The following is a 23648-nucleotide window of genomic DNA, read 5'->3' as shown; positions in this document are numbered from 1 at the left end:
AGGCAGCAAATATATTAGCTTAGACCAATAAAATGTGTTCTGTCTGAATTCTACTGAACTATTTGAACCCAAATGAAGCCTTCCTGATGACCCTCCTGCTCTTAACTTTTTCAACACATATAATTCAAGCTATATAATTTAGCTCACTCAACAGTTGTTTGCTAATTTTAAATCGTCTCTCTCCCCGATTTGTAAGTTTGTAAATTCTTTGAGGGAGGAGCCTATGTTATATAGGTATACATGCCCCTAAGCACCCAAAACAGTGCTCGTGAGCATTCAATAAATATCTGTCAGTTGGTTGACTAATTGATTAGGAAGAAAAAGAACCTAAATAAGGATGCTGCAAATCCCAGAGGAACTTCGGGTCACGTTCCCCCACTATCTCTAGGGAACTTTGCTGACATGGGCCTGTGTGCACGAGGGGCTCCACATTTTCTAAATTAGACCTCTAGAGAATACATAGGAAAGAAAGAATACTGGCATTTTAAGCCCTTAAAAAATGGAGCTATGCATTCATTCTTATTAATCAACTAACAAGTCTTTATTGAATTAACTACATACCAGACAGAATGGGAAATAGAAATGGTCCCTGCCTTTAAGAAGCTTACCATCTAACCAGGACAAACTTTTTTTAAAAAAAATTCTAATCATTAACATTCTGATTTTATGTATTGTAGTTTTTAGATCTGAGCTGGGCCTATTCTTTGCATCTGGGTTTCTAGTTAAGATATGAGACTCCTCTGCATGTGGTCTTATAGCAATATCCTTTCCTCATTAGATGCTTCCATGGGTTCAGTGTTGTTGTTTTTTCCTACACCAACAGGTGATTCTCTATGAGGAGGAAATGGGAAATCATAATGAGAACACAGGGGAGAAGCTCCATTTGGCCCAGGAGCAACTCGCCTTGGCCGGGGACAAAATCCTCTCCCTAGAAAGGAGCTTAAACCTCTACAGGGATAAATACCAGACTTCCCTGAGCAACATCGAGTTACTGGAATGCCAAGTGAAGATGTTGGAGGGGGAGCTCAGCAGGATCGTCGGTCAGGTAGGACTTAAACCAAACCACTCAGACCAGGAGCTCCCAGGTGGTCCCTGTAACAGTCCCAGCCTCTCTGCCAGAAACCCAAACCTTCAACCAGTTGTCATTCCTTCCCTTGAATTTTGTAGCCCTCAGCTTTGAACTTCCAGCCTTCACATCTCCTGTAAGATTGCTCCTTAGGAATTTTAAGGCTCCTTAATTAATATAAGGAGCCACCACTTCAAATAAGGCAGAAAGTGAATTACCAAATGAGCTCTCAAATCTTCCATGTTGCCATGGGGGTCCGGCAGGGGGCTATTCCAGGTCACAGGACTCATGGAAACCATAGCTTCAGGATCAAATAGGAGGAGAAAGCCACAAAACATAGCAAAGAAGTGACTGAACTTGTTTCTTTTTTCTTTCAATTGCTTTCTAAAATTACACAAGTAATACAACAGTATAGGCTCTCTAGACAGAATTATGGAGATTAAATGTAAAAGTCCACCTTCAGCCTTCTCCACCCCACTCTTCTCCCCCTAGGCAATCACTCGAAATGTTCTGGCAATCTTCCCCATCCTATTGCTATGTAAGAAGTTAGAGTTTTCTTTTTACATAAATGAGTCATTTTATAAATATGGTTCTACACTTTGCTTTTTAAATGTATATCTTGATGATTTCTTCTAGTTACTACCTTGTATTCTGTAGTATGACTGTACCCTGTACCATCTACTGACCTGTTTGTCTACTACAAACAAGCTGTAATGAACATCCTTATCTCTACGGGGTTAATTCCTGAAGTGGGGTTTTGCTGGGTCAAAGGAAATGCTTATTTTTAATGTTTAAAGATACTTCTAAATTGAGCACCAAAAAGGTTCTACCAGTTTACACATTTACCAACAATAATTTCCCTACACTCACAGGGTATGTTTTCAGTCTTTTTAAGTTGTGCTAAACTGATGGATGGGGAAAAAAATAGATTTTCTCATTTTCTCAATTTTTATTTCCTTTAGTTCTAATAGCTGTGGGTTGGGCTCCCCAGGAAGCAGACTCTGAGACAGACTGGTATGCAGGACGTTTTTAGAGAAAGCTCTTGGCATCAACACCTGTGAAGGGGAAGGAAGCAGGGTTGGGCAGATGGAGAAGCTGGGCTCTGATGGTCCCAGCAAAGGCCTCAGCCAACCTCATGGGGAGCTCTGGGGCTGGAAGGACATTTAGAGCGATTCTAAATTGGGGAGAAGGGAGCTGGCCTTTATAGCTCCGTGTTGATCAGTGATTGGATGTGAGCTGTCTTCCTAGGGAGAGACATGACCTTGGGCAAAAGTTTTCTTCAGCCCAGGCAATCCCCAAAAAGGGCTGACAGCTAAGGCTATCTTAGGGCATCACCCCCAGCAGCTGGAGGAGTAAGTCCTTCACTGCTGAAGGGCACCTGGGAGGCCCATCACAGCGCCCCCCTTATGAATGAAGTAGCGAGCCTGTTCATAGTGTATCAGTCCTGTATACTCTGTTTTACGAACTGCTTTTAAATCCTTAACCAATTTTTTATTGGGTTGTTAGTCTTTTTTGTGTTGACTTATAGGAGGTTCTTAATATATTACAGGTAATAATGCTTCATTATATAAGTTATAAATATTTTCTCCCAGTTTGTAACTTTTCATTTTCTCTTATTAATGGTATTTTTCAACATACAAAACTTTTTAATTTTTATGAAGTTAAATCTCTTAGCTCTTCTTTATAGATTCTAGGTTTTATGTCTTGTTTAGGAAGGCCTTCACTACCCCCAAAATTGCAAAAGTTTATCTTATATTGTCTTTTAGCACTTTTTAAAAATTTATTTATTTTATTTATTTATTTTATTTATTTATTTTTAGCTGCGTTGGGTCTTCGTTGCTGCACGCGGGCTTTTCTCTAGTTGCGGTGAGCGGGAGCTACTCTTCGTTGTGGTGCGCGGGCTTCTCATTGCAGTGGCTTCCCTTGTTGCGGAGCACGGGCTCTAGGTGCACGGGCCTCCGTAGTTGTGGCACGTGGGCTCTAGAGTGCAGGCTCAGTAGCTGTGGCACGTGGGCTTAGTTGCTCCACGGCATGTGGGATCTTCCTGGACCAGGGCTCGAACCCGTGTGCCCTGCATTGGTAGGAGGATTCTTAACCACTGCGCCACCAGGGAAGCCCTAGCACTTTTATAATTTTGTATTTTTATGTTTTTAGCTTTAGTCCACCTGGAATATACATATATATATAATGCACACACACATATATATATTTTATATATACATAATGAGAGTATCATCTTACTGTTTCTTAACTTTTTTATTGTTTTCCATTCCTTTTTCCACATAGACACTGAATTATTTATACACTCATGGGCAGCTTTCATGCTCAGTGAACATGAACTATTTCTAAGTTTGCCTGAAAAAGCCCAGTTAGGGAGACAGTTTAATGGAGAAAGTATCTACCATCCAAACTAGGACTTTTTGCTCTTTTTTGCCTGTCTGCATCAGTTCACCCCATTATTAGTGCAGACCAGTGAACAGGTGGTAACCTTCATGCATGATTTCAGATGATCTAGAGAAAGACATTTTTTAAAAAAACGCACTTCTAGGAAAACAGCCATATTCATGTTGATGAGAGTATCAATTGGTATGTTTTATTTGAAGGACAATTGTGCAATATCAAAGTTTTAAATAGATCCAATTTAAATAGATTACTACTTCTACAAATTTAATCTACACATAAACCAGAATACGTACTCAAAGATTTATGTGCAAAAATAATTCATTTCAGCTTTGTTTTAGAAAAAACTTGGAAGCAACATATATTCCCATCAATAGAAGACTGGATAAACATATTTAAAAGCAATTTAAAAGAGCAAGATAAAAGCACATGTACTAACATGGATAAATTTCTAAGGCATCTTGTTGAGAAAAAAAATGTTTCAAAAAGACAAAATAATATATGTATTCTACAATATTCATTTATGTGTATGTAAATGTATAGATAAAGTTCTAGAAGGATATGCACAAATTGTCATCTCTGGAGAATGCAGCAAGTATGGGATTAGAGGTGGTGGTCAAAGAGAAATTTAGACTTGCCTGTAATATTACAATGTTTTAGAAAGATTATATATATGTGTGTGTGTGTATTACTTGTGCAGTTTGAAATTAATTTTAAAAGAAGAGTAAGATAGATCCACAAATAGCAATATGGAAAATACCCTAAATAAATTGCCAAGTGAAAACACAATGTTTAGAATAGTATGCAGAAGACTTTCATTTGGTAGGGGAAGAGTAGGGGGTTATATACTTATACATATATGCATATATAAATATGCATAAATTATCCCCAGAAGGATATACAAAAAACTGGTAACACAGACCGTCATGGAAAAGGGGACCTGTGTCACGGAGGGTCAAGACTGACTTTTCAGTGTATTCTCTTGTGAACTCTTTGAACTTTTTACCATGCGTGCACTTAATTTTTTTCTTTTTTTCTTTTTGCTCTGATTCACATATATGAATATAAACTTTTAGAATACAGGTCTAGAGATTTTCCATGCTCATGGCATTCTGAAATTGACTCGAAAATTATGAACAAAATCAACCTATTATTTTTAAATATCCCAGGAGCCCAAGAACAAGGGTGATCATTCAAAGGGGCATATATACACTTCTCCTTGCATGATTCAAGAGCATCAGGAGACCCTGAAACGACTATCTGAAGTCTGGCAGAAGGTCTCTGAACAGGATGATCTAATAAAGGAACTTCGAAATAAGCTAGCCTGCAGTAACGCTTTGGTAAGTGTCTCCTTCTAGAACATTTTCCCAAGAGACCCAAAATAAAGTCATGAGGAAAGAGAGGAGGGGAAAAGAGTCACCTAAAGTAATCTCTTTGCCAGTACTCCTCAAATGTCTTACATATTCATGTCCCTGCCTCTTGTTCATATTCTCCATGGTAGGCGTCCCCCAACCCACACTAAGTTTGAGATTCTAAAGAGATTTAAAATCTCACACAACAACCAGGGTGTCCATCAGTAGGGAAATAGTTAAAGAGATTAAGAGAAATTATTAAAGAGCTATCCATATTATGGAATAATACACAGCCAAGGAAAAAGATTAAGCAGATCTGTAAGGGCTGCATGGAAGATATTTGCGATACACTGTTGAGAAAATGTTGCAGAATCTTATGTATAGTTCAATCCCACTTTTGTTTTTTAAAGTCTTTGATCGTAATACAGAAGTATATACTGTAAATTGCCAATAGTGCCCCCTACCCTTTAGTAGAAGTGAGAGAGGGGAGAATAAGTGGATAGGAGAGTCTCACTTCTTATTTTCAATGCTTGGGTTCTATTTGAATTACTTTTAACAAACAAGAACAAAAGTGTCATTTTTTTTTTAATTTTAAAAAACGTGTACACATTCACCCCCTCCAAAAGAAACTTCCTTCTTTATTTCTTGAACTTTGAATCCTATCTTCTGAGAGGTTCAGTACATCTTTCCATCACAGCCTCCAAAGAACCTTCTGCCTCATAAACTGGACTGCACAGAGGATCAAGAGGGAGTCCAAAATGTGGCCATTGATGGACTCGAGACAAATCACTGTCTATGCCTTAGTGAAACTTGATATAAGATTGAGAACATAATTCCTTCTCCTTAGTTTATATAATATGAATTATATAATGCTGCAACAAACTTGGGCTGAAAAAGGAACACCTTACAAAAATAGCACTAGTAATAAGCCAGTTGCGTTGATCATCCAGCATAACTGACTTGTGCTGGGTTGCAGGTTCTGGAGCGTGAAGAGGCTTTGATAAAATTACAAGCAGACTTTGCTTCCTATACAGCCACCCACCGACATCCCCCTAGCTCCTCAGAAGATTGTGAAGACATCAAAAAGGTGGGAGAACTTTTGCTTATGTGTGCCTGGTAGGATTGGGCTGAGTTGGGTTTGATTCTGGGTTCTCCTACTTTTTAAAATTTTTATAGTACATTTTATATTTTATTTTATATTTGTGTCATTTTGGTTAGCCCTGCCACAAGGATAGTATATATAATGTATGCCAAGCCCCCAAGGAGTGTGTCTGGCATGATTAGATTTTGGAATTGAATTTTGGAATTGCACCTGTCTCTTAACTCACATCCAATGGTACATCTAAACAAGACAGAGGCTCCTTTTGGCTTGCTAGCTTCAAAAGAACCATACAGCCTTCTAGTTTCTGGCTGGAGTTGAAAAGCAACAAATTTAGGGATGATTATTAATTCAAATCCACTCCCTTTTTAAAAAACTCTTATGTTTTCAAAATTCAAAGCCATCTCAAAAGTTGATTCTAATAATGAATAAGCATTTAAACCATGTAAACAAATCGCAAGATTTGACCAACAAATATGACAGTGAAAACTAGGTTAGGGTCCCTTCTAGGAGGTCTGAAGTCAGTCATGCCTGAACTTGAGGTACAAGGCAAAGCCAGCCACATGAGGCCACGCTGATGCTGAAATAGTGGCAAAGCGGAGTGGCAGAGAGAGTCAACACATCAGCTCTCCAAGGGATCCTCTAGTTGGGGAGTGGAGATGCTTCTTTTTCCAGGACTTTCTGATCCCACAAGGTTTGGATGAACTTTGGAGCTGTTCCTTGTACATCTGTCAATATTTATTTAAAAAGTCAGTCCCAAGTTATTCACATCCTGACCTACAGCAAGATCTCATACACTCCATGTTTGTTTTCTTTTTGTCTGAGAAATGTCTTTATTTCTCCCTCACTTTTTAATTTTTTATAGTGGTAAAAAACACATAACATTAAATTGACCATCTTAACCATTTTTAAGTATACAGTTAGTTGTGTTAAGTATATTCTCATTGTTGTGCAATAAATCTCTAGAACTTTTTCATCTTGCAAAACTGAAACTCTGTACCTACTAAACACAAATTCTTCTTTGACACTCCATTTTTTAAAATGATACAGACTTCCTCAAGAAACAGAATCCACTTTCACCCACCATTCTGTATATCCTACCCAAAGCCTTCACATTATGTGAACATTCTATTCGGACTAGAACTACCCACATCACAGTTAGTGCCAGCCGTCCTCTCCTCCCTCAGCTGGCCTGGCATACACTGGGCCTTTGAGTCCCTGTAGGGCCCACACCCAGGTCAGACGGTGATTGCCCTGCATTTCTCCAGCTGCCCCCCTCTGTCTTCATGCTGCGACCCTCCTTCACTGTCAACTGTGAAATCACATAACTATCTCCCCAGCATCCCCTGATGCCCAGATAGCTAATTGTTCCTCCTTGGCCACATGTACATGTTCCTTCCTGCCTTCTCTGGTTACAGCCCCTTCCCCTCTCCTTCAGGGTAGAAGCCAAAGTTCTTGCCGAGGGACTAAGAGCCCTATGTGATGTGACTGCCCCCTAACTTCCTCACCTCCTCTCCCCGTCACTCACTCCACTCTAACCACACGGCCTCCTCCATGTTCTCCCCCCAGGGCCTTGTCATCAGCCAGCACCGCCCCCACCCCCATCTGCAGAGCTCGTCCCTCAGACACCTCAACGTGGCTCACGCCTCACCTCCAGCAAGTGCCTGCTCAGAGGCCACCTTCTCAGTGAGGCCAACCCATCTATCCTATGTAAAATTGTAACCCACAGCCTCGCCCCTGCCCGCCCCATACATCTCCATTCCCCTTTTGCTCTTCTGGTTCTTCCATAGCACTTATCAACTTCTGTTTTCTGTAAGTCACTACTTTATGCCCTTCGTCTGTCTCATGCCACCAGGAGGTCAGCTCCCTGGGGGTAAGAATTGGTGTCTGTGTTGTTTGCAGCGCCTACAGTGCTGCACACGGTGCCTGGCACACAGTAGGTGCCTTATCGACGACACTGAGTGTTGCAGGGAGGAAGAGGTGGCTCCTTTTGTGCACATTCCATTCCGAGTGAGCATGAGAAGTCTGCCATGTCCTTTCTTTTTTAACTCTCTTTTTACTTTTTTAAATTGAGATATAATTGACATACCAGAAAACTCACCATTTAACGTGTACAATCAGAATGGACTTGAGGACACGGGGAGGGGGAAGGGTAAGCTGGGATGAACTGAGAGAGTGGCATGGACATATATACACTACCAAATGTAAAATAGATAGTTAGTGGGAAGCAGCCGCATAGCACAGGGAGATCAGCTCGGTGCTTTGTGACCACCTAGAGGGGTGGGATAGGGAGGGTGGGAGGGAGATGCAAGAGGGAGGGGATATGGGGATATATGTATACATATAGCTGATTCACTCTGTTATACAGCAGCAACTAACACAACATTGTAAAGCAATTATACTCCAATAAAGATGTTTAAAAAAATAAAATAAAAATAAAGTGTACCATCATTGGTTTTTAGTGTATTCACAAAGTTGGGCAACAGCACCACTAATTCCAGAACATTTTCATCACTCCAAAAAGAAACCCATATCCACGAGCAGTCACCACCACCCCCGCCCCGATCCTCCCTCCCCCAAACCCTGGCAACCACTATTCTGCTTTCCGTCCCTACGGATTTGCCTGTTCTGGACACTCAGAATTCTATTAAGCTTTCTTCCCCCATGTCCTCACCCTGCCCTGCTCTTCTTCCATCTGCCCAGATACTGAAGCACCTGCAGGAGCAGAAAGACAGCCAGTGCCTGCGTGTGGAGGAGTACCAGAACCTCGTGAAGGATTTGCGCGTGGAGCTAGAAGCCGTGTCGGAACAGAAGAAAAACATCATGAAGGGTAAACCGCGGGCCAGCGGGCTGCGGCATAGGGTAGGGAGCCAAGGAAGCCGGAGCCCCGCTCTGAGCAAGAAGAACTGTCTCGTCCCGCTGCAGACACGATGAAGCTGGAGCTGGACCTGCACGGGCTGCGGGAAGAGACATCTGCCCACGTGGAGAGGAAGGACAAGGAGGTCGTCGTCCTGCAACGGCGACTGCTGGAGCTGCAGGTGCAGTTCACTGAGACCCAGAAGCTTGGTTTGAAGAAAGACAAGGTAAGGCGAGGAGCTCCGTGGTTGGAACTGCCAGCAGGGCACGGTGAGGCCAGGCCTTGGCAGGGGCGGGTTCTGTGCCCCGCACTCGCTGTGATTGCTTGGGGATCACCCACACATGCGCAGTGAGACTGCGGTGCTTCAGGCCCAGGGGCAATTCTGAACTCTTCCTTGGAATTTCTCATGGCACGTAATAAATAAATAAAATACCAGGGGCCTTAATAGAGATGCGGACTCTGTAAGAAAGGGGTTCTTCCCCAGCCCTGCAGTAGAGAGTTTGGGACACACTTGTATTATTCCCTTATGCTTTTGTTTATGCCTAATAGTAGAAAGAAATGCTATAAAATAATATGTAGCCTTATTCACAATTTCATGTGAATTTCCATTTTTTAATTACAACTAACTTACAAATATGCAGACTATGCAGTTTGAAAATATTAGTGGAACTATGCCCTAGAAGATCTGTAGTTACCAACATAAATCAAGCTCCTAGAAAAGCCTAAGAATGGAACCAAGGGCAGAAAGACTCTGAAACCAGCACAAGTTTTTGTAGTCAGTACTGTTGCAACTCTAAACTTTTATCAGAGCTAGTAGAAATAATCCAATTGATTTGACTGGCTAGTTATTCAAACTTCCTATTTCAAGGTCTGGAGGTGAGCCACCAGTCAAAATGGAGGTATTTGGAGAGATGATGAAGAAGAAGCAAGGAGTCTGGATAAGCAGCTTTGAGTCACTCGTATATTCATTCAACAGATATTTCTGAGCTCCTATTATACGCCAAGCACTCTTCTAGGCATGAAGAATATAATAAAACATGTGCCATCCCTATTTTCATGGAGCTTACATTCCAGTCTTTAGAGACAAACAAATAAAACTAATATACAATAAAATGTTAGGTACTAATGAATTCCTAAAACAGCTTGGTGGCTGTTTTCCCCAGAGTGGTCAGGGAAGGCCTCTTTGATAAGGTGACATTTGGGCAGACATTTGAATGAAGTAAGGGGGCCACCCAGGCCGAAGTCTTGAAGAATATTCCAGGCAGAGGCGATAGCAAGGGCAAGTGCCCTCAGGTGGGAGTCAGCTCGGAAGCAGAGAGGGTGGGGCGGCAAGAGGTGAGGTCAGACAGGTAGCCAAGTACCAGACCATGAGCGTCCCAAGACGTCGTTGTAAGGACTTCGGCCTTTTTCTAAGTGAGATGGACCCAGTGGAGGTTTTGAACAGAGGCATAACAAGATCTGACTCGCATTTGTAAAAGCCCATCTCTGACTGCTACAGGGAGGCAGGGAGCCCAGGTGGAGGCTATTGCAACATCCAGGCAAGAGAAGATGGTGGCTGGAAGAGGGCTCAAGACAATCTCTAACTGACTTCGCCCTGCCGCTGCTCAGACCTCTATCAGCATTAACACTTTGCTTTCCTCAGCTCCTCCAGGAGAAAGATGAAATGCTGCACGAGCTAGAGAAGGACCTGGCGCAGGTTAAGAACACCCTCACAAAAAAGGAGATGGAGTTGGAGAAGCAGCAATGCATGACAAGTGAACTCGAAATTGCCATCCAGGAGGAGAGACAGGATAAGTGCAAGACCGAGTATGGGCACCTGGGAGCTGAGATCAAGAAGCTGAAGGACTGTCTCGAAGATGCCAAACAGCAGCACAGGCTGGCTGGTGAGGTCCCCGGGCAAGCACCGTCCCCACACACTCCAACCCACGGGGCCAGAGCAGCTCCCTCCTTTCCCCAAATGGCCGTGTCCCTCTCCCTCACCACTTTCTCACTCCGATCTCCTCATGTTCCCATCTCATCTCACAGCAGTTAGGACCGCCCTCTAAGCTCCTTCCCTCACCCCAACCTTACCCTCTCTCTGAAGCCCCCATCACACAGCAGGTGCTCGGGTTGGGAAGGCGGACCGCTGCTCTCACACGCCCACCGTTTTCTCGGCAGCCTCAGCTGAAGGTCCTCTCCTTTCCTCACCACGGAGAGCACAGGGCTCTGTACCTTGCTTCTTTGCACCACATTCCTCTCCACCTTCTCTGGGACCTTTGTCACACCGTTCACTTCTTCCTTCCCTGGTTTTTAACACTCTCCTTTGTTGGTCTCCACACACATTCACTTGCAGTGTGGGTTGTGTCCTTGCTCCTCTGCCGAAAGTGCTCTCTCAGAGGTCACCAGGGACTTCTTGCCTTGGAAATGGGGTTGCCTTTGAGTGATAAAAATGTCCTGGAATTAGATGTTGATGGTTGCACAACTTTGTGAGTCTACCAGAAACCACTGTACTGTACACTTTAAAAGGATAAATTTTATGTCATGTGAGTGATGTATCAATTTGGAAAAAAAAGAAGGTCCAAAGCACGTCTTCCTTCCTCGCCCTCCTCTAACTCTCTGGGTGTCCACACTGTTGGTCCCCCGCACCTCAACGGTTGTTTATTAGCTTTGGAGACACAACAGGTCCCTTGTTCTTCCATAAATCTCACCACTGTTTCCTCTTTTCTCTCCTGCCCTGACAGTGGTCACCCATCTCTAAGACTCTGCCCTCTCCTCTCCCTCTACACTCATTCCTTGATGAGCGCCTCTGCTCCTTGTAGCTGCATTTCTTTGCAGGTGACTCCAATGCCTAGAGCCCCAGCCCTGACTTGGCACCTGGTCAGTCTTGTCTTTAGAGACTAGCTCCACCTGACCAACCCACCTTCCCCACTAACCCAACATTCCCAAAGCTCAACCTACTCTCTTCCCTATTAAAAAAAAATCCTCCTCCCTTCTTCCGGGTGTATAATTCTTTCCATAGTGACACCATCTTTCTTCCAGTATCCTAGGCTGAAAAAAACAGAGAGAAAAGTGATATTTAAGTAGAAATGATAGGAGAAGCTACAGGAAGTGGGGAGATATTTGGTGTAGAGAAACCCCAGTAAGCAGCTTACTCCTTCATACCCAGTAGAGGCAAGGACGTGGGCTAAAAGGATATTGTCAGAAGTCTTTCTCCATTCTAATCCATTCTAATTTTCCTAAAGCACTCTTTCCTTTATGGCAGGTCCCTGCTCAAGAACCCACTAAATCATGTCTAAACATTTCTCCCAGGCTTTCAACGTCCTCCAAAAGCCCCTCTAGTCCATGCACTTCCTCAGTTCTCTCACCATTCCTTCCCGCTTAACTGGAAAGGAAACTGGATATCTTCCCATCATCTTCCCACATGCCCTCCCCATTCCCTTCACTGTGCCCCCCACCCTGAGAATTCCCTTTCTCCTCCTTCTTCTAAGGCCCAGCTCAGCCTCTGTTCCTTCATAAGTCCATCTCCAATGGTACTTACCCGCTTTGGTCTTGCTTCCTGAGTTCACAGTCAGTGTGAGTTTAACATTACTGTGTTCTCTATGTCAGGTGAACCAATTACAGCTCCCTTACTAGACTCTAAACTCCATGAGGGTCAGGATTTGTCCTCAATGACAGGATGAGTCGCAGAAGAGATACCAAGCAATTTCGACCTATTTGTTTAATTTTAGTCAAGAAGGAGTTCACGGCTGGTGGGTAGTTGAAGACAGATAATTTATCAGAGCTCCTTAGGAATGATAATGAAATAGAGAGAGATGAGGACAGATTGGAAATTGAAGTAAGTCACAGAATGAAGGAACAGACTTTTGTTTTTTTTGCTGCATTGGGTCTTTGTTGCTGTGCACGGGCTTTCTCTAGTTGCGGCGAGCAGGGGCTACTCTTCATTGTGGTGCACGGGCTTCTCATTGCGGTGGTTTCTCTTGTTGTGGAGCACGGGCTCTAGGAGCACGGGCTTCAGTAGTTGTGGCACGCGGGCTCAGTAGCTGTGACACGCAGGCTCAGTAGTTGTGGCTCGCAGGCTGTAGAGCTCAGGCTCAGTAGTTGTGGCACACGGGCTTAGTTGCTCCACGGCATGTGGGATCTTCCTGGACCAGGGCTCGAACCCATGTCCCCTACATTGGCAGGCAGATTCTTAACCACTGCACCACCAGGGAAGCCCCAAGGAACAGACTTTTTAACTGGTCTCATTTGAGAGTCCGATCTTCACACATACTCCCTTCACACATGCACATGCCCTGGGTTATCTCCTGTCTTCTGCAGCTCAGCAAGCAGCCCAATATAAAGAAGAGGCCATTCTGGCAAAGGGTAACCTGGAGGATTGCCATAGGAAACTGCAAAGCTGCATTTGCCTAGAGAAGCAGAAGGCAGAGACCATCCAGGAGCTCCAGAGAGAACGTCAGAAGCTGCAGAAGGATTCCCTAATGGCTGAGGAGGAACTCGCACTCAGCAGGTACCACAGGTTCCCCTCCAGACAGAGGCTCTGTCCCTCGTAAGCCAGTTGGGACCCTGTGGGCTGCTGCCCAGGAGTTGGGTAGCAAGCCCCGGGCAGCCAGCCCACAGTCCACCAACATGGACCCTGAAGTCCATCCACCTGTTTTTGCCATTTTGCTTTAGGAAACGGATAGAGGAGCTGACATCAGAATTATCTGAGTTCTCGAGAAAACTTGAAATTTCAGAGAAGGAGAAGAGGCAGCTTCAGAAGACAGTGACTGAGCAGGATGTAAAACTGAATGACCTGCTAGATCGTATAAGTCACATTCAACACCAGGTACGGAGGGCAAGTAGGCAGCCAGCTCAAGCATTTGCTCTGTTTCAGATTAAATGAATTGCTCTTGGGAATTCCCTGGCGGTCCAGTGGTTAGGACTCCGAGCTCTCACTGCAAAGGGTCTGGGTCAATCCCTGGCTGGGGAGCTAAGATCCCACAAGCCGAGCGGTGTGGCCAAAAAAAAAAAAAATTGCATTGCTCCTTATTTGGGAAGATGCCACCACCAATCCATTGCAAACTACTTGTCCAGAATTTGTTTTAGAATGCTAAGCCAGCCAATCAGCTCCAGTTCCCACAACCAATAAGCATTTTCAGGGGCTAAGCTTAAAAACAGTCAAAGGACAGTATTATTTCTTTTTCTAGGACTCAAAAGCTATCCTCCTCAGTTGATTTAAAGTTTTTTAACTTTGAATTATTCTTTTTGTGCTTTTATAAGATTTTTTTAAATTTATTCAAAGAGTATTTTATGTGGAAAGACTTGGTAAGTAAGTGGGACCTGGATCTATAAATAAAATAAGTTGGTATTTCTAATTGAACAAAGAAAAACTGTTGCTGAACCTAAGAGGAAACTTTTTTTGTTAAACACGCTAAATAACCAAGGAGTTGTCCTCATATTTATTTCAGCCATCCCTGTGCACAATTGTCTGGGTTGGGCTTTTTCTCCCCAAAAATATGGTGCCTGACGAAAGCCCCGTGTTTTTGTTTTCTCAGAACAGGAAGCAAGCCTCCTCCAAATGCAGTCTAGAAGAACAGCTCCAGGAGGAAACCAGGCTGCTGGAGGAGAAACGGGAGCAGTTGAAAAAGAGTAAAGAGCGGGAGAAGCTACTGGAGCAAGAGCTCGAGATATTCCGACAGGAAGAAAAAAAGAAAGAAAAGATGGTGAGGAGAATCTGGGAAGCCTCGGGATTAAGAATCCAGGGCCAGACCTGAGCCCAGCTGGGCCTGGTGGGATACAGAGGCTGAGGGTGCTCAGACTTCAGGAGAGAAGGCAGGGAGGGTGAGAAAGACAAGTGAGGAGGGGAGAGAAGGCCTGAGATACACGGGGTGCAAAGTGGAGCTGAGCATGAGGGCAGAAGGAGGGGCTTCTGCAGGAGTCTGAGGTAACACCTCCGTTCTGGGCTTTGTTTACTTAATCGGGGAGCAGTCAAAGGAGAATTTGAGAAAGTTGGAGGAGGAAAATGATAATCTCAAATCACAGTTAAAGCAATGTTCTGCACAACTGGATTCCTCTCTCTGCAAACAAAACAGCACCCAGCAAATCAACCAGGAGCTGACTCGTAAGGTGCGTAGACAGAAACCCCAAGGGGGTGAGAAATTTGAACCCTCTGACCCTTGACCTGAAGTTGGCACCTAGCTCTCCTCCATCACAGAAATGCCACTAACTGCCCAGCCCATGTGCATTCTGGGGCACCAGAGCCCCCACTTCCCTCCTGAAGTGCCACCCACTTGCTGGCCGAGACGTATTTCTTGCACATGTGTAAGGTCTTATTTAATATCTGGTGGAGCCCCAAACCATCTGGGCTTTGTCATCAAGTCTTCCAGAGTTGCATTTTAGACCAGAGTTGAGTGAGCCCATTGTTTGGGGCAATTTGCTGGGGAACACTTCCAAAAATAGTCCCAAAGCACAAAAATGGGATGAAAGGGGACATGGTTATATTTCATTACACGAATAAAGACAAAAGGAGTAAATGGCATCTAATGTATGTAAGGCACTGTGCTCACCTTCAGTCATCATTTATTGACTGTCTGCTTAAGTCCTTGGCATCCCTTCCATCTGCTGGTTTACAGAGGAGAGAAAGGCTGAGGCTCAGGCTGACTAATTGGTAAGTGATGGGACGGAGCAGTATTTGAACCTGGATCATCTGGCTCTTACACCAAACCTCTTTTCCCTTCATCATGAATGGCAATACTTGCCCCAAATGAGTCCATTCCATCTTTCTGGATGGACAAGAAAAAAATACAGCATCTTGATTAGGTAGTCTCTTGAATTATAAATGAGAGACCAAGCAGCTCTGATTCCTTCATAATACAGAGTTCATCTTAAAATACTATGACCATTCTAAGTGTAAGAATAGCACTACACAATAGAACTCTCTGTGATGATGGAAAAGTTCTAAATTAGAGTTACCTGATACTATATGCACTAGCCACATATGGCTATTGAGTGCTCGAAATATGGCTTAGTATGACTAAGGAACTGAATTTATAAGTTTAATTTTAGTTTTATTGAAATGTAAGTAGTCTCATGTGCCTAGTGGCTGCCATATTAAACAGCAGAGGTCTGAGGCACTGATGTTTCTGGAGTTTTGTCACTCAGAGGTATAAATCTCTCCTCTAGTGTGATCCAGAGTTGAGGTCCGAATCACTCAAATCCCCAAGGAACTGCTTTCAATATAAGGAATACTGCCTAAGTATTTAATATAGGCCTGTTATCACATTTGCCAAAAGAAAGGTAGTTATGTAAATGTGCAACTAGCAGCACTAATTTCAGAATTCCTTTGATGGGAATCCAGAGGCTGGAGGAGTTTGTGTGTGTGTAAGCATGTTCAATTTTTTAAAAGCATGCCCCACATATGACAGACTTTTTGAATCAATGGAAACAGCCGTTAGAGAGAGGCTTAGTTTTGCATTCTAAACTGCATTTCCTTTCATCAGTAGTCCATATTTCATTTTTAAACACACTCTGTCAGAACTATATGTCCAATTCATCCCTAGTATTGCCCAATGCACTATTTCATTCCGTCCAAATAAATCATTTAGTATATTTAGTGAGCACCTATTATATGCCATGCTCTGAGCTACAGGTAGTGGGGATACAGCAATGAAGAAAGCACACACAGTCCTGCTTTCATGGTGCATCAAGTCTAGTGGATTATGTCAGGAGTTGAGGCATAATGTACACCATTGAAATGTTGCATCATATTTCCTAACCTAGAATTGGATTCCAGGTTAACACTAATCCTAACCCTAACCCTAACCATGAGACAGTTAACTATTAACAGAAACCATCCAGTTACAAACGTAGGACCCATGCTTGGCTGGCACGCATCAAAGGCTGCGGAGTCTGTGAAAGGGACTTTTTGTGTATTTGACACATCATGGCCCAGTACTCCTTGTATTGGGAGGACATGCTATCTAGAAAGGAAGTGTGGGAGAGGGGTGCAGAAGAGCCTGGAAAGGCAGCTCTTCCTCTTCCAACAGTGAGGGGAAGTGGGCATTGTCACAGGCTACTGGGCAGGTAGTTTGTGCAGAGAAGAGAGAGCCCGGTGCTCGTCCGTCTTCTGTGGACACAGAGAATGCCTCTGTGGCCATGAGCCTTGACAGTGATGTTCCCCTCCCTAAAGATAACCCTTCAGCAGGAGACCATGGCGAGTCTGCAGATTCAGCTGGACAAGGCTGCGGCGAAAGAGAAGCGATACCTCCAGACCACGGTCAGTAAAGAAGTCTATGAGGAGGTATGCCGGAAGTCAGCCTCCTGCCAAGATGACCTAACGCAGGCCCTGGAGAAGGTGGGCTACACCCTCTCATCTCCAGGGCTGTTTAATATCCAAGTTATCCCAGCAGCATGCAAGGTGAAGGAGTCGATTTCCTGCATGGCTGGCTGTCACCAAGGCCACCTGCAAACCCTTGCATCGGCTGGGATGTCTGTCCAGAGAAGGCCTGCTTCTCCTTAGTGAGGCTTTGGGGAAGAGAGGGATAGAGGTCAAATCTAACAAGTCTTTCTGCCCATGGGTGACCCAGGGGCAAGGTTTTCCCAAGACCTGGATTTTTCAGGGAAATTCATGCCCCATCCCTGTGCTAATCATGCCAGGCTGATGAGCTCATAGAATTGGAAAGAGAGGAAACGGGAGAGGGGCAGGGGAGATGCAGAAGACTGACCGCTGTCACTTCTCACCCCTCCCTGGGACACTAGGCGAGGTGACCAGGACCAGGTGTGTCTGTGCCACCCTGGGCAGAAGAGAGTAGGGGCTGTGGGACTGGTGGAACCCTTCTCCGTTCAGGACTCAGCAGAGAGGCCCAAGCGCAATGACAGCCGTTCTCCCCCCAACCCTTTGTCTTTACCAAAGCTCAATCATTCGACCTCAGAGACAAACAGTCTTCACCGAAGTCTGACACAGGCCCAAGACAGGAAGATTCAGCTGGAAGAGGAAGTCATTGCTTACGAGGAGAGGATGAAAAAGCTGAATGTGGAGTTAAAAAAACTGCAGGGCTTCCAGCAGCAGAGTGAGCTAGAGGTGAGGAGCAGCCCGGGGCTCCCGCTGCTGTCCTGCCCAGGGCCCCGAGGTCTCTTCTTGCCCCACAGCTGTGTACTTCGCCCTGAGCCGTTCCCTGCGGCTAACAGGTGCCCTCCCTTTTGCTGGGCTCTGGGAGCTCCGGGAAGGCGGCAACTATCAGAGCAGGGGCGCCCTCTGCTGGCCGCTGGAAATAAAACACTCCCTCATGAACCTCCCAGAGAAAGCGCCCTCCCGCCTTGTCGTGGGTCCTCCAGGGTCAGGGTGGCAAGCCGGGGTCTCCCTCTTCACTGTGCGCTACCGAGCAGGTGCAGGCCTTCGACAAAAAGCTGGAGGACATGAGCAACCAGGTGCTGCAGTGGCAGAAGCAGCACCAGAGCGACCTCAAGATGCTGGCCGCTAAAGAGGAGCAGCTCAGGGCGTTCCAGGAGGAAATGCGCGCCCTGAGAGAGAACCTCCTCGCGGACGAGAGGGAGGTGGGCACTCCTCAACCCCCAGTCGCTTCCTCCCAGTGCCCCCAGAACATCCGACGACCGCCTGGATGACAGGCACCCTTTGGTGGGGGTGTGGGTGGCTGGGAGCAAGGAAAGGACACCCCCCTCTATTCAGTACAAAGCGGGGTCTGGGTGTTCCAGGCCCACAGCGGCTGTCTCGACCCAACCATCTTCCCGTGACTTTGTTGGTAGAGATATTGAACAGAACAAAGGTCCCAATCCAGAGGAGAGGGAGTGCCATCTCCATGTCAGGAACACCAGCAGCCCCGACTTCGATAATCCAATGCTCAGTCACCCTCCGGAGCCCCTCCTGACACCTTCAATTACCCTGCAGTAGAATCGGCTAAGAGCTCTTCGGGCATGCCCAGCTCTCTGAGCAGTGAAGTTTGTAGCAGGAGGCTCCCGGATATCCTTGGGGTGGCCACAGGGCCTTTGCCCAAATTAGAAAAAAAGCCCTCCCTTTCCACCAGATATTTTTTCTTTCATCTGTTTTTAAAAAGGCTTAACGTATTGCTTTTTTAGAGTAAGTCACTTTGCTACCTTTGGCCTGAAAATCATTATTATAAATGTACAAACCTACCTTGTCTCTACTAGAAGTGGTGTCTGCTCACAGATGTCACCTTTGTGATAATGCACTGCTGGAGGTGGAGGCCTGCAATGGCAATTCCAACTCTGGCCTCGGGGTTGGACAGCAGAGTCAATGTTTCTTCTCCCAGGAAGAGAGGAGACCTGATTTGGGAGAAGGGAGGTGACAGGCCTGTGCTCCCACCCCTTACTATCTCATTTACTTCTTGTACCAAAGTCCTGTTGCCTGCCCCAGCGGTCTGCGCCCAAAGATACCTGCAGGCTGCACCGAGAGAATGATCAGATTATGTCCAACATGGAGCAATGGGCAAAAGAGCAGAAGTAAGTGAGGAAGGAAATAGTAAGGCAGGGTTCCAAGGGCTGGAGTCACACATGTGCCAGAGAACAGTGTCATACACACACACACACAGCCCTCCTGGGAAACTGATCCAGTCTCAGCCCACACCCAAATGTTGGGAATAAGATGAAGGGGCCGCAACCCTTCAGGCAGGTTCAGAAAGCCCCGCCCACTTGGAAATGGAGCTGCTTCCAGACAGAAGGGATGCTCCTGTGGGTCAGATTTACTCTTCCCAGCCTGGTGTCGGGCTTCACTGCCTGGATCCCCTGAACTCACTTGGGATCACAGTGATTTTGCATGGGAGTGTAGAGAGTCCTCTTAATTGCCAGCTGCTAGGAGGGCTCTAGCTCTGGGGGCTGGGGGATGAGCGGGAGGTCTGGGCCCAGAAGAGGCCTTGCCAAGAGCACCCAATGTCCTTTTCAGCCAACCCATGCTCTTGCTCACAGGGGTCTGGGGAACTCTTTTCTTCTGTGAATTTTATTACAGGATCGCCAATGAGAAACTAGGAAACAAGCTCTGTGAACAGGTCAAATATATCACCAAGCTGACTGGTGAAAAGGAGTAAGTCATCCCACGCCCCCCTGGCTGGAGCTTGGGCCCCAGGGAGAGGAGTCAGCCAGGAACCAGGGCTGGCTTTTTCACTGGATATGTGGAGAAAGACCCCGAGTCCCGAATCTGCATCTGTGTGACCTTGGGCGTACCACTTGACCTCTTTGGGCCTTAGTCCCCTCACCAACAATAAAACAGGGGGTTAATAGTCTCTATGTCCCTCTCCACTGTCACCTTCCACAGTTCTCAGAAGTCAGAAAGAATGCTGAGAAGGAAACAGGAACTGAAAAGCAGATTGTATTAGTTAGGGTAGTGGCTAAGCTGTGGTAACGGAGAGCTCTCCAAACAAAGGGACATAGAACATAGAAGGAACATCTCTATGAGGTGAGCAGTCAAGTTTGGTGGGGTACTTCTGTCCCATGTTGTCATTTGGGTCCATCTACTTGCAGCCTTGGTTCACCCTCATGGTCAAAGCTGGGTCAGCATAGAGTGTGGTATGGGAGGAGTGTTGGAAGTCTGGGAACAGAGGCAAAAGTAAGGATGTCTAAAACTGAGATTTCAGAGGTAACAGGTAATGACAAGTAACAGGTAATGACAAGCTCCAGGGCAGTGTTTCCCAACCTTTTGTCAGGGAACACTTAGAAAATGACCACATTTGTTTGGCACACTGGGAGGGTCTTGGATGGGGTTGCTTATGGTAAAGGTGACCAACTAGCAGCTGTGCCAAACCCTGCTCCAAGGGCTGAGGTATCGCAACACACCTGGGACCCATTCATGCAGCCCCATTTAGAAAGCTGTGTCCTGAGCTTGGACCATAGGAAAGTGTCTGGGTTGAAGGAGAGGAAAAGATCACTGGAATAAGGAGGTCAAGGAAGTGAGGGGCCAGGTCTTGGATGAAAAGTATAGGATGCTGAAAGCATCAGGGATGCTGACAGGAGTGGACCAGAGAGAGTGGCAGAGAGCCAAGGGATGAGGGCATTCGAGGACCCCACCTCCAGGCCCAGTGGCACAAGGAGCGTGGCAACAACATGAAGAGCTACAAGGGAAGGGGTGTCTTCACTGCCAGCCTGATTTATACCGAGCAAGAGGGCAAAGAATACGCCCAGAGGAGCAGTTGAGGATGAATTCTCTATTTGATTTCCTCTAGAAAAGATCATAAAATATTTCACTAGGACAGAAACATTTTCTGAAAGGATTTAACTAAAGGAGAAATTGTCAGAATCTGAAGGTAGCCGGGCACTTCAGGCTTTTTCTTATATTGTGCCAAGTTCTGCAAAGTTTTTTGGTTTTTTTGTTTATTTGTTTCACAAAGAACTCATTCTTGAGTTTGCTTGATCCTATTTGAAGGAACACCATCTTTTAATCATAATAACAAGAGCTCAACTAATATTTATTGCTTACTCATGAGAAACACTGTTTCAAGTGCTTTACGTGTGTTAACTTATTTAATCTTCATAAGACCTCACACGTTCAGTGCACGTATAATCCCCATTTAAGGATGAAGAAAGGGAGAAACTCAGGCTACATAATTTGCCCATGGTCTCATGACCAGTAAGTGGCAGAGTCAGAATCCCAACTTGGGAAGCCTGGTTCCAGAGCCCACTGTCACTCACTTCTCTCAACACTGGTTTGGAGAAATAAGGCTGTTAGTATTAACAGTTGCCATTTATTGAGCCACAGGAGGTATGCTCAGTTACCTTTCCCCTCACCTACATTGGAGCTGCCATTTCTTCCATAAAACGGGGACAAGTAACTTGCCCAAGCTCTCAACAGAGCCGGGATCCCCTGTGTTCTCAACCTTTCAGCAAAGGGAGGCAAAAGAACTTGGGCTTTGGCATCAGAACTGGATGTGAGTGTTTCCTAGGCATGGCTGTGAGAAACTGAGGACACGTGATCAGAGTTGTTCTGGCTCTTTGAATCAAATTTCTATCATTTGTCAAACTGGATTTTTATATGAACCCCAGAAGGCAGATCAGACTCAATGGTCCCCATCTAACAGATAAGAAAACTAGCCCAGAGCTGACATGACACAGTGGGTCAGGAGTGCTGATTCTGGGTCCACCCCAACCCCAGGCCTGGGCTTCTTCCCGGGGATGCACATAGGCCTCCATTTCCACAGAACATGCGTGAGAGCACCAGCTCCGGAAGGAACTGGGCGTCCACGGAACTGAAGCAGACCAAACACCCACCTGTCCTTCCCTCTCCTTCCGCAGCCACCTCCACGATGTAATGGTCCATCTGCAAAAGGAAAACACGAAACTAAAGAATGAAATAGAGGAGAAGAAGTTGAAAGCTGGGCCCTCAAGGGTATATACCAGAGCCCTATGCCCAAGCAAAACAGACCCCACATCAAGGGGGAAAGTGTATGGCACCTTGGGCTGGAGGGGGACAACCCAAGCTGTGAGCCAAAGAATGGACATCACCAAGTCTGTTGGGCTGCCCCACTGCTCAGGTATGTCCGCCATGTGGCTTTTGCTACTTACTATGGTGCTGTCTTTCTTAGTCCATCGGGTCAAAAAAAAAAAGCGTATTTTGAAGAGATGACTGGATTGGAAATTCAAATAGGGGAAAAAAACAAATCGTTTGCTTAGCTATTCTGGGCCAGAGATCATCGTTTTCTCCTCTGTAAAGGGGGAGGCAAATGAATTAAGGTTCATCCTGATTTAAGAATCTTTGATGATACCCAAGTGCCTCCTATCTCAGACCTATCCCTTCCCCTGACCCAGTCCCTTTTGGGAGGTGTGAGGATAAGAAGGGAACAGGCAGAGTAGGCATTTTTCTCCTCTAATGTGTTTTGGAAACCTCACAAGAATGCCCTGGTCTCCTGTACAGCCTGGGTCCAAGGCTACCTTTTCTGCCACCTGTAGACTCCATGGTACCCCCAAGGGAAGAAGTCACCTGCAACAGAGCTGCCTGGCCACGAGACTAGTCCTTGAGGAATCACTTCATTAATTTCTCCTCAAATCAAGACTGTCATTTCTTCCCTGTTCCCTCAGGTTCCTCATATTGCTAGAATCAGCGCCTTGCCCTGAGCATCATTTCCACGCATGTTTTTCAGAGGACAGTGAGTTCCTATTCCTCTCTCTTGACTTGGATCAGCTCTAACCGGAATATGTCAAGGTCCCAGCCTATTCTGCAAGATGCTAATGTTTTATTGAGTTTTGTCTACTTCCTGCGGCAGAGTGAGCCTTGGAACCATACTACCATCTCCAGGCCCAAACTCTAAAATAAAGGCATGAGCACAGCAGCCTCAGTGAGCTCGTGGCGTCTTGCAGACAGTTCTGCTCCCTCAGGTCCCCAGCAATGTGTTCATCCCTATTTTCCCTAAATTCTAAAACATATAGTTCTCTTTCATGTATATAGGGGAGCTGTAATTCCCAAAGCAAGCTTCTGGATTATCTGGATTCGTTTTTAAACCAACAAGAGATAATTAGTTCCTTTTTTATTCCTTCCCTCTCTGTCTGGAATTTAAGAAGAAAAAGAAATATCTAAAAACCTCCAAAAGGAAAGTAATCCTGAGACCCAAAAGAGAGGAAGAAAAATAGATGATGCATTTTACAAAGGCAGGAGGGAGAGATAGCCATCTGCTTTCTCCCTGGCTGCCATATTCCTTCTTTTAACAATTTTATTTTTCTCCGCAGCCAGCTCAGTACAAGTAAAATTCCATTATAACAAACTCCAAGGACAGCTAAACTATTTTATTGTGGCTGGATTTTGTTAAACTAAGTACATGTCTAGAATTTATATTTCTAGTCTATAGAAAATTGAGAGAAATAGCTAAAGGTAAAGTAAGAGAAAGAAATGAAAGCGCTTGCATTTCTGGAAGAGGGGAAAGGAAAAGTGAAGGAAGAAACCCACTAGTTGATAGCAATTCT

At 45.3% G+C, this 23648-nt stretch overlaps 1 protein-coding gene across 1 annotated transcript; it reads left to right on the top strand.

Moving 5' to 3' along the window:
- Positions 1-829: 829 nt before the first annotated feature.
- Positions 830-22815, top strand: PMFBP1 (polyamine modulated factor 1 binding protein 1). The gene is made up of 17 exons (XM_057534781.1): positions 830-1045; positions 4636-4806; positions 5795-5905; positions 8621-8747; positions 8843-9000; positions 10417-10657; positions 13071-13260; positions 13425-13578; positions 14288-14455; positions 14721-14858; positions 16921-17085; positions 17644-17811; positions 18117-18284; positions 19105-19208; positions 19711-19785; positions 21987-22225; positions 22770-22815. The coding sequence occupies exons 1-17, from the start codon at positions 845-847 to the stop codon at positions 22784-22786; spliced, it is 2595 nt and encodes an 864-aa protein (XP_057390764.1). The 5' UTR covers positions 830-844; the 3' UTR covers positions 22787-22815.
- The last annotated feature ends 833 nt before the right edge of the window (positions 22816-23648 follow it).

The sequence above is a fragment of the Balaenoptera acutorostrata genome, chromosome 19, assembly GCF_949987535.1.
Source record: "Balaenoptera acutorostrata chromosome 19, mBalAcu1.1, whole genome shotgun sequence".
Taxonomy (NCBI): Eukaryota; Metazoa; Chordata; class Mammalia; order Artiodactyla; family Balaenopteridae; genus Balaenoptera; species Balaenoptera acutorostrata.
This window is presented reverse-complemented; position numbering and strand designations above follow the sequence as displayed.

Excerpts from the sequence above, each read along its gene's own strand:
- PMFBP1 (XM_057534781.1), top strand. The coding sequence starts at position 845 with ATGGGAAATCATAATGAGAACACAGGGGAGAAGCTCCATTTGGCCCAG. Across the intron at positions 8,748-8,842 it reads GAAGAAAAACATCATGAAGG|ACACGATGAAGCTGGAGCTG; the intron begins GTAAACCGCGGG and ends GTCCCGCTGCAG. Across the intron at positions 13,579-14,287 it reads TAAGTCACATTCAACACCAG|AACAGGAAGCAAGCCTCCTC; the intron begins GTACGGAGGGCA and ends TTGTTTTCTCAG.